The 10,145-nt window shown below is 30.5% G+C and overlaps 1 protein-coding gene across 1 annotated transcript; it reads right to left on the minus strand.

Annotated features, from left to right (window-relative positions):
• Positions 1–381: 381 nt before the first annotated feature.
• On the minus strand, positions 382–8,512 carry LOC132722992 (uncharacterized). The gene is made up of 4 exons (XM_060707638.1): positions 8,179–8,512; positions 6,204–6,794; positions 4,248–4,415; positions 382–1,385 (listed from the first exon to the last, which is right to left on the minus strand). Exons 1-4 carry the CDS (start codon positions 8,402–8,404, stop codon positions 982–984), a joined length of 1,389 nt encoding a protein of 462 aa, XP_060563621.1. The 5' UTR covers positions 8,405–8,512; the 3' UTR covers positions 382–981.
• Between the last annotated feature and the right edge of the window lie 1,633 nt (positions 8,513–10,145).

Below are 10,145 nucleotides of genomic sequence, written 5' to 3' on the forward strand. Positions count from 1 at the left end.
ATGATAAATAGATAACACATTGATATTAAATTCAAATGTTGTCAGATGCTATTGAATGATACTATATGTTATCCTATGTTATTAAAGGCTACCTGATGTAATAGCATGCCATAAAATGTTACCTTTTGTTATCAAAATGGTATCAAAAATTATCACATGTTATTAAGTATATTGTTTATTTGTTGATCGAGTTGTATTAAACGTCATGATATTTTATCATACACAGTTATCATCTGTAAACAAAAAAAATGTTATGAAATGTTATCATCTGTAATCAAATGTTATCATAAAGCATCAGCAATAAGCATATGTTATCAAAGGTTATATATATATATATATATATAATTATAAATATTAAACGGAGTCGTGTGTTATTAAATGCTATTGTATTAATCAAAGGTTGTCACATGTTATCTTATAATAATTGTTGGTGTTGCAGATGGGTGAAAACCCAAGCCTTTGTCCCTGTCTAATGTGATATTCATCGAGAAAGATGGTCATAAAGCGTTGCAAAAAATAGATATTTGCCGAAATTGTTTTGTAATTATTCTGACAAAAATAAATTTCTCATTTAGTAAAGTTTCACAGGTGTCCGTTTTTCTGTAATGCTTATCACGCATATACGGTTTATATATGATCATGGCAAAAGTTGAACATTTTGTTCATCTGTCTGATCATTTCATAGTAAATGTTCGTCGAACGTTGTCTGAATCTGTAATTAACATTATGATGTTAGCTTTATGAAATAAGTTTTATTGGTCGGCTTGTATCCTTTATCTTGCGAATGACAGGTTTCAAATAATATAGGTTAACTTTAGTTAAACGCAGCTCTGCTCTATGACGTATTTTGCAATCTAACGTAATAAATGTTACTTTCCATTAACAAAAACTGTTTGCCAATAAATATCAAATGGAATCATGTGTAGTCCAATGTTATCATATGTCATTAAATATGACATCATTTGTTTTCAAAAAATATTTTCAGATATTATCTGGAACTATAAGTACTCCGGTAAATGACGAGTAGTAGGTATTATGAGCTGCATAGAGGCTAACACATCCACCAATATTAACCACATCATTTGTTCTTAAATGAAATGTTCCGGTCACACTAATAGAATAACCATCTTTGTCATCACCATACGGATCCCCCTTAGTCGCTACTTTTTCAACATCATTAATCGTAATTGAACATTTTACATAATCGGGTGCATAACTTTTCCATTGTTTTGAAATTTGGAAAGAGAACATATATATTCCGGGATACTTGCACGTAAATTTTCCCGTAGATTTGTCATACCCGTTGCCATAGTTTTGAATTATTTCCGGAAATATTGCTCTGGATCTTCCAGTTATACCGTATGCCGTAAAAAAAACTCTCGTGTCTGAAATACATTCACGGATCAATTGTTATGCATTTAAAATTCTGAATAAAATATATAAAAATAAATATCAAAACAGTTTTTGGTTTAGGGAACTTGACTTCCAATTATAAACATAAACGATTTTATCACATGACGTTAATTTCCTATGTTTTATAACCATAACGAATTTGTGTAAAGTGCAAGTTAATATATTATTATTTTATTATTATTTACATTTTGATTATAGTCATGTAGGAAAAAAATCACACATTCGTGTTCATTTTTTTTTAAATGAGCCTAAGACAAGTAGTATATAAGCCCGCATCATAATAAATTGTCTTGAACTCGTTTTGTTTTATGAAAACGAGTTGTGAGATTCTATATATAAAACCCATTATATCTCAGAAATGCAATTTTTGTTATTTCTCAAAAACTGTATTATTTTTTAGCATCCAAACAGTTATTCATTTAGACAATTTATTAAACCATCTTTTTTGTCTTTTTAGGTTCTATAATTTTTGGCATGGCAGTTAGGATTCTACAGTAACTTTGTACACATTTTGCTACCTTTATGACAAATTATTTCACATTTATAGCAAATTTCTTCAAGTAACAAGCATCTTACATTCTCTAAAACTATTTTCTATTCATGTTTGGCGTTTCAAAATAGGTAAACATTTATTTATTTCTGAAGCATATTGTGCCTTTTATTATGCCCTTCTTTAAAGAAGTAGGGGTATATTGCTTACATTTGTCTGTCAGTCGGTCTGTCGATAGGTCTGTGGGTCTGTCGGTCCGTATACCAAATGGTTTCCGATCAAAAAAAAGAGAACACTTAGGTATGATGATTCCTCATAACCAGCAGATGATCCCTATTGATTTGTAGGTCAAGGGGTCGGAGTTCAAGGTCACAATGAAAAACAGTTTTCGATCAATAACTAAAGAATGCTTAAGCCTAGGAACTTCAAACTTGGCATGATGATTGTTCATGACCAGTAAATGCACCCTATCGATTTTTGGGTCAATGGATCAAAGGTCAAGGGCACATTGACCTTATTGATAAAAACGGTTTCTGATCAATAATTAAAGAACGATTAAGACTAGGAACTACAAACTTAGTATGATGATTGTTTTTGAACAGTTGATAACCCATATTGATTTTGGGGTCAAGGGGTCAAAGGTCAAGGTCATATTGACCTTGTTTGTAAAAACGGTTTCCAATCAATAAAATAAATGTTTAGGCCTAGGAAATTAAAACTGATCATGACCAATTTATGACAGCTACTGATTTTGGTGTCAAGTTGTCAAAGATCAAGGTCACATTGACCTTGTAGGTAAAGATATTTTCCGATCAATAACTAATGAGTGCTTAGGCCAAAAAACTTTTCATTTGGGAGGATGGTTGTTCATGACCAGTAGATGACTGTGATTGATTTTTGGGTCATGTGTCAAATGTCAAGGTCACATTGTTCTTGTAGGTAAAATGGTTTAAGATCAATTACTCAAGAAGGAGTCAAAGGTCAAGGTTATTTTGGCTTTGTAAGTAATAACTGTTTCCGATCAATAACTGGACAAGACGAAACCCTTAAGCTCTTAAACTTCTTTGGTACATTGGTCTTGGCAAGTAGATGACCTCTTGATTATAAAGTCAAGTGGTCAAAGGTCAAGGTCACACTGACCTTGTATGTCAAAACAGGTCTTATCAATAACTGGGCAACCCATGAACCCTTGACATTCAAACTTCAAATGCATTGCTTTTGGTCAAAAAATGATTAAGAGCTCATTTTGACCTTAAAGGCAAAAACATTTTCTGGTCAATATCTCAACAACTCATGGGCCATCTACCTTCAAACTTCACAGGTCAATTGGTCTTAGCCAGTAGAAAACCCCTATTAATTTAAGGGCCAAACCAATAACACAACAACTTATGTATTATAACAAATCGGATATCATTAAGAATGCCTACATGATTCACAAAATTTATGCATAGATTGTTTGGTACGATTTGTGATAACTTTGTCATAAAATTGCTGCACACAACCTTTACGGTCAAGATTACCTAGTGACCAGTCATAACCAGTAGATAACTCCCTCCGGGTTTTTGGTCACTCCGTCCAAAGTCAGTTACAATTACCTGACCACATGACTAATTTGCTGCCGATAGAGGACATACATGTTTTACAAACATATCTTGTATAAATTGATTTGTGAATATCTTTAACGAATCGTTACTTTTCCTTTCAAATGAAATGAATGTCAGCCAACTATTCATGGTCGGTAGAATTTGTAAGTGCCTTAGGCCTTTAGCAATGTAAGCCGTGCGGTTAACACTATTATATATAGGTATAGCGTGGAAATGTGAATCGTGCGATCTTAATTCGATTCCTCGACGATGCAGGTCACTTTTCTTTTGTTAGATCATGAAAGGGTTTGTAAAGTTATTCTCACTGTACGTTGGCAACATCAAAAGTTATCAGTTCCTTGCAAAGGCAACTAGTAATAGTTAACTACTTGACAGCATGCCTAGGAAAGATGCAGTGGTTGAACTGAGCTCTTGTAAATTCAACGTGGTATACTGACGTAATCCGGAGTGATAACTACCAACACCACCACCAACTTATGTAACTTACAAGTAAGCACCTAAGGTATTCTGTCGTCGATAAACTTGAATGCGCCATTTGACCTTTATTGTTTCAGGTTGTATTACAACCAAGACAAAATGTTATAAAATGTTATATGAACTGTTTTTCTAGAGCCAAATGAAGAATTCAAATATCGAAGAACACAATAAATTTAAGATGATAAAGCTATGCCATACATATTTTGTAGGTGAATTGTAATCAATAAATAAAGTTTTCCCCTCAAAATTATGTATCATGTTACCTGGACATGGGTTTCTGTTACAGTATGTTATTTCTACTGGAGAACCTTCACAGTGTTTGCCTTTGAGAGATGGCTTTGGATGTGTGCATGTTCTAGATCTCATCATTACTCCTCTACCACATGTGTCACTGCACGATCCAAAACTACTCCAACTACTCCATCCTCCGTCTAAAACAATAAATTCTTCATTAATTCAGTTTATATTTTAAAGAGTTTTATCTTGTTAAAATAACTATACACCTTTCAACAGAAAACTCTGCACAATATCTGACATGTTTGATATGTAATAGTTATAGTATATGAAACGAGTTAGTTACGAGGGTATAACACTGGCTGGGGCGACATCAAGGGGTGTTTCTGCTAAAAAATGGCGAGGCCGTTAGGCCGAGACAATTTTTTTGCAGAAACATCCCGAGATGTCGCCCCAGCCAGTGTTATACCCCCGTAACTAACGAGTTTCATATACTATAACTGTTTTATCGCAATGGCATAATGTTTTCTTTTTTGTATAGAAACAAATAAATAAATCAATTTTAGCTACATTACAGTTATTTATCATAAGGCAGTTTTTCAAGTTGTTTTCGCTGCCGCAAAAAAATATACAAAAGACATCCAATGTAAGAGGCGGATTGTATACTGTTACCAAGATTGATTTAAGATTAATGGCTTTTTTCATTTCATTAATTATCTTTGTTTATATTTTTCATTGTATTTATATATTTATTTTATTTATTTTATTGATTTCATTTTTTAATTATTTTATGGGTTTTTGCTACTGGGAATGGTCGTTACCAATGCCCATTGGAGCCTCTATGAAAAAAACTGTATTGATATATACAAGGTGCGAAAAAAACTCGACCGATATATAACAGTTGAGTTTTTTTCCTATATGAATCAATGAAAAAACTGTACTGTTATATATCAATACAGTTTTGAAATGCTCATTGAAGTGTACTGAGTATAATGGGTTAGAAAGAACAAAGGAAAAGCTCACAGCCATGCGATAACGTTCGTTCTAATCCATTTACACAGTATATAAAGCTGAATCTGTATATCATGTAATATGTATGTTTTGGAATGAAATATGTTTTAATCAAACTAACAGAACATTCCCGTCATTTTATTGAAACGTTACATTGAAAAATATAATCATATACTAATTATTTCCCGATGGCGATTTCTTTAAATATGGTGCACAATCAGCATTTGACTAGAAAACAAAACAATTAACAGTAGAGGAAACTCATTAATTATACACAAACATGTCTCAGGCCATATAACCTTGTACAATAAATGGTTCGACAGGCTTTATCAAAGCAATTCAATTATTTACATATATTTAAAGTGTTGAAGTTGGTTCTGAGAGATCTGCCTCTTTTCCATATTTTTGAAAGGTGTTCGTTTCCCGGAACACTTGTAGAGGTCTTCAACCAGAAAGACTTTCACTTTTAAAAATGGGTTTTACGTTTTTGATAAAAAACTTAAACATTTACAGCATCAGTGGGTGAAGATAACACGATGGTCACAGGAAAATCGTGGCTATACATGTACTTTATTATCAACCTTTAAAGCAACATCCATCAGATGCATGCTTATTGTCATGAACATTAAGGAAATGTATTTCAAAGTTTAATTTTGTTACGCGAATAAAGAAAGTACCGGTAATCTGCACATTGCAAACGGCACATACAACCCAAGTAAATTTCCAAAACGAGGTCAAATTATAAATAACTCATGCGGTAGATATGGTAATAAATACCGCAATATCAGAGCTAAATCGCATATTACATGCAAATCATTACTTGAATCCTAAATCATTTTACTTTTAATCTTAAATTAAATATGCTTTTCTCCAGTTTAATTTTCTTGAGATACTTTAGCTAAATAATCTTTAGGTACGCTTCTTTAATACATATTCGTATATATACAGTCAGATATCAAACAAATGAAGACTACCTGTCTCGTCCTTAAGTGTAATATCCTCCAGTTTTGATAGCGTTTTCCTTATCTTAGACACTTCATTTTCAATAACATCAAAGCTTGACTGTACGTCAATTTTATAATCATTTATGGTGTAATTAATGGTTATTACTTGTTGAATCATCTCGACTTTAAATTCTTTGTTTTCAATAGCAACTTCTTTCTTGAACTTGTCGACAAGTTGTCCAGATGTTCTTGTAAAGTTTACACTGTAGTCTTCAATATTCTTTATCTTTTTTATCATTTCAAGTTCCATATTCAATCTTTTTAGTTTTTCCCCTTTGAATGCCTTTTTTATTGTTTTATGTAACAGTTCCATCGCGTTTTCACTGTCATTGTTCATGTCAAGGAGATTGTCTGTTTTGTTAGAAACTAAAGCGAGTGCAGACTCAATCTTGTCTATGCGTTGTCCGTGTATTCTATGTTTTATATCATCCGTCTTGTTTTCAATATAAGATTCAAACTGTGGTACTATCCTTGTCAATGTTGATTCGATTGTCTCTATTCTTTTAATATCATTTCTTGTTTTGTCATGACTGGTATCTAGGTCTTTTGACATGTCGGAAACTAAAATAAGGTAAATAAATGATGATATGATTGCGGCAAAATCTCACCTTTTTATATGTTTTTTTATTCGCTTTGTTCAAATAATTTAAATAATTATGTCTTAAAAACATGCACACATTTTAGAAATCACTTTGGAAACAATTGATAAATAAAAATCTTTTTCACAAGATATCAGTTCCAGTCATTCCGATAGGCGTAAAACCTTTTTTATTAAGATGTTTTTATATTATTCTTTAACTCACTTATTAACCTTTTCTTTTTTAAGATTCAGTTGTAATTAAGTCAATATTGTTTTTTTCTAATAACACTAACATTAATAATAACAGCTATCATTAATATTACAATGTACCATCACCCCCATAATGTAAGTGATAAAAAACACATTTTCGTACGTATTCAAAATACTGATTAAGAAAACCAAAAAAAAAAGAAATGTTTTTAATATATTTACGAACATTTATATGATTAATGATAATATTTTTCCCTACGTATTCAAAATACTGATTAAGAGAATCCGAAAGAAATGTTTCATTTTGATAAAAGCTGATTACTTTTTTGATAAGTGATATGTATGAACATTTGTATGATGCATGATTATATTTTGTTCTAAAACAGTTAATTCTCTGCTATATTTATAAAGGTTGTATCGAATCATGTATCTCAAATAAGTCAACAGCATCCACATATATTTTTTTTTTGGTTTGATAATATATGTTATAATAAACACTATCAATATAATTGCACATTGTGTTACAACAATTCTTACATAACAGTCCAAGTCGCGTTAATGATAACTACTAATCAGAAGTAATTATGATGATATCATATAACTTCTCTAATGTGTGTTACATATTGATAAAATATCTCAAAATAAATAAATAAATAAATAAAATAAAATACATGAATAAATAAATAAACAAATAAATAGATAAATAATTAAATACTGTAGATACATACATATATTAATATATAATAATTTAAACAGATCATAAGAAATACTAATAAAACAAAATAAATTAAAAAGAAAAATAAAATAAAATGAAAAAAAAATGAATTATAAAACAATAATAAAATAAAAGAAGCTATGACACAAAACTGAATTAAAACATGTTCATTTTCCTGTCTTTTGAATATTACAATTATGACTGAAAACAATTCAATACATTTTGTCAATCGTCTTGCTAGTTAAAGTTTCATTAGTTCTAATATAAATTTACAAATTTAAAAACGAATTAAAAATGCATTGATAACCAGTAAATAATTTTAAGGCATTCTTATTATTTCTTTGTTTGGCCTTATAAGATATTTGAAACACAAGAAAAAAGTTTTCTTTTGAAAAAATGAAGCAACTCAAAACACAGAAAACACAATAAACGCAATCTACCTGTTTCTGAATGTTGATGATTCATCGTCTTAGAATGTGTGCTTGAAGCCTCCAACCTTCGCAGGCGTGACGCCATTTTAGAATTTTCAAGCTTAATTTGAAAGAACTCTTTTTGCATTACTTCCTGTATAGCAGATATAGTGTTACAATCACATTCCATGTTACCATTAACACTATTAAAAATAAGTAGTAAAATCAACTGTAAGAAATGCATGTTATACATCATGAAACGTAACTTATTGTAAACTCACAACGAAATTTTGCAGTGATCTACAAGTAATGTTAAACATGATCATATGATTTTCTGGAAGGAGAGAAAACTGCGCAGTTGTATTTACATCATAATTGTTCCAGATTATTATACTGCGTCATATCCTTGACATATTTTTTTTTTCAGATATAAACAACATAAATCTGAACAAGCATTCAGAAACATATGTTTTAAAAATACTTGATGTAAGGCATGGCGGCATTTTATTACGTTAATGTGTTTTAACACTTTTCAATGATGTAAGAGAAATTTAGAAAGTGAAAAAAATACAACATGTATGCACAACTGTTCTCAACGTTTATCTTCAACAAAGTAAAAAATGGTGGAAAAGAAATATACGTTTGATCTTTAATTGATTAATTTACAATACCATCTCGTAATGTTCCTTTCAATACTTGATAATAAACAAAAAAAATAAAGTAATAAAAAATCATAAGATATTATCGTACGGTATTTTTATAGTACATTATTCATTTATTATACATTACTTTATAATATTCTTTTTTTTTGCACATGATGATAAGACATAAAACATAAGGAAATCATAAATCGTAAGAGCTTATAGTGCGGTATGTACGTTTTACTTTTTATTATTCATTTACTTACAATGCCAACTCTTAATATACTTTATTTCACATATGATTATTAAACATAAAAACACAAAATAAATCATGAATTAAAAGCTATCATAGTACGGTATTTCTTGATTCACATTAAATCCTTTTGACTCATATGCTTAGGAACATTTTTGGTGAACTTATAAGATTATCCTTTCTTCAATAATTAATACAGTTGTTGGTTTAATTTTGTTTCCTGTGTCTTATTAATCATTATAAACTAAGTACATATGGACAATGCACATCGGGAGGGAAGGGAAATTTACTATTTAATGAACGTGTAGTTAATTAAAACCTCTGTGAAAAACACGTACATAAATAAAACGAGAAAGCGTAGTATTAACAGGGACTCTTTCAATGTAATTTGCATGCGCAGCAGTTGTAAAAGATTTTTTCTGAGTCTAAGGTTATGATTTATCAGAAGTGGGAGCCCATTTCAAAACAAAATCGTCATGAAAACAGTACGAGTATATTATTAAAGCCATGGTGCTTTGCTATAATTCACGCAGCGAGTCGAGTATTAAAATTGACTTTATTGTAACCTCGAAATTTGATTCGTTTTAAACGTGTCACTGTTTATCGTCAATTTTCAAATTGTTCTCTTAAATAAATTGCGAAGAAATTACGTTTTAAAGATATTTAATAAATGATATAAAACTTATTTTTTTGGCTATTTATATTTTTCTCTGAAAATTATTTTCTAAATCAAATTTCATTAAAAAGTAGCATCATAGTGATGTCATAGTGATTCGATATGAATTTCTCACAAGATGTAGATCACATTTAAGAAAAAGGGTAGATAATCCTGCCTGATATGCAAGAACAAAAGCATATACATTGTATCATGATATCAGGTTAGCATACAGATTACGACAGGTAAAATAAAATTATTTTTCATTAAATTGTATTCCTTTTGATTTTTGATTTTGCTTAAAGGGTTGATGTATTTATAAAAATGACACCGTGACCCTAAGAGACGAATTAATCGAAGAACTAGCGTCTTTGCATCTCCTAGCTTTAGCAGGTACCAGGATTCTGGCACCTGATATTGCTTTGTAAGTAACACAACACCCGAGTTT

Source organism: Ruditapes philippinarum, unplaced genomic scaffold (genome assembly GCF_026571515.1).
Source record: "Ruditapes philippinarum isolate M1 unplaced genomic scaffold, ASM2657151v2 ctg1274_1_1_1_1, whole genome shotgun sequence".
In the NCBI taxonomy this organism is placed as follows: domain Eukaryota; kingdom Metazoa; phylum Mollusca; class Bivalvia; order Venerida; family Veneridae; genus Ruditapes; species Ruditapes philippinarum.

Excerpts from the sequence above, each read along its gene's own strand:
- LOC132722992 (XM_060707638.1), bottom strand. The coding sequence starts at position 8,404 with ATGATGTATAACATGCATTTCTTACAGTTGATTTTACTACTTATTTTT. Across the intron at positions 4,416-6,203 it reads TACACTTAAGGACGAGACAG|ACGGAGGATGGAGTAGTTGG; the intron begins GTAGTCTTCATT and ends TTATTGTTTTAG. Across the intron at positions 1,386-4,247 it reads TAACAGAAACCCATGTCCAG|ACACGAGAGTTTTTTTTACG; the intron begins GTAACATGATAC and ends AATGTATTTCAG.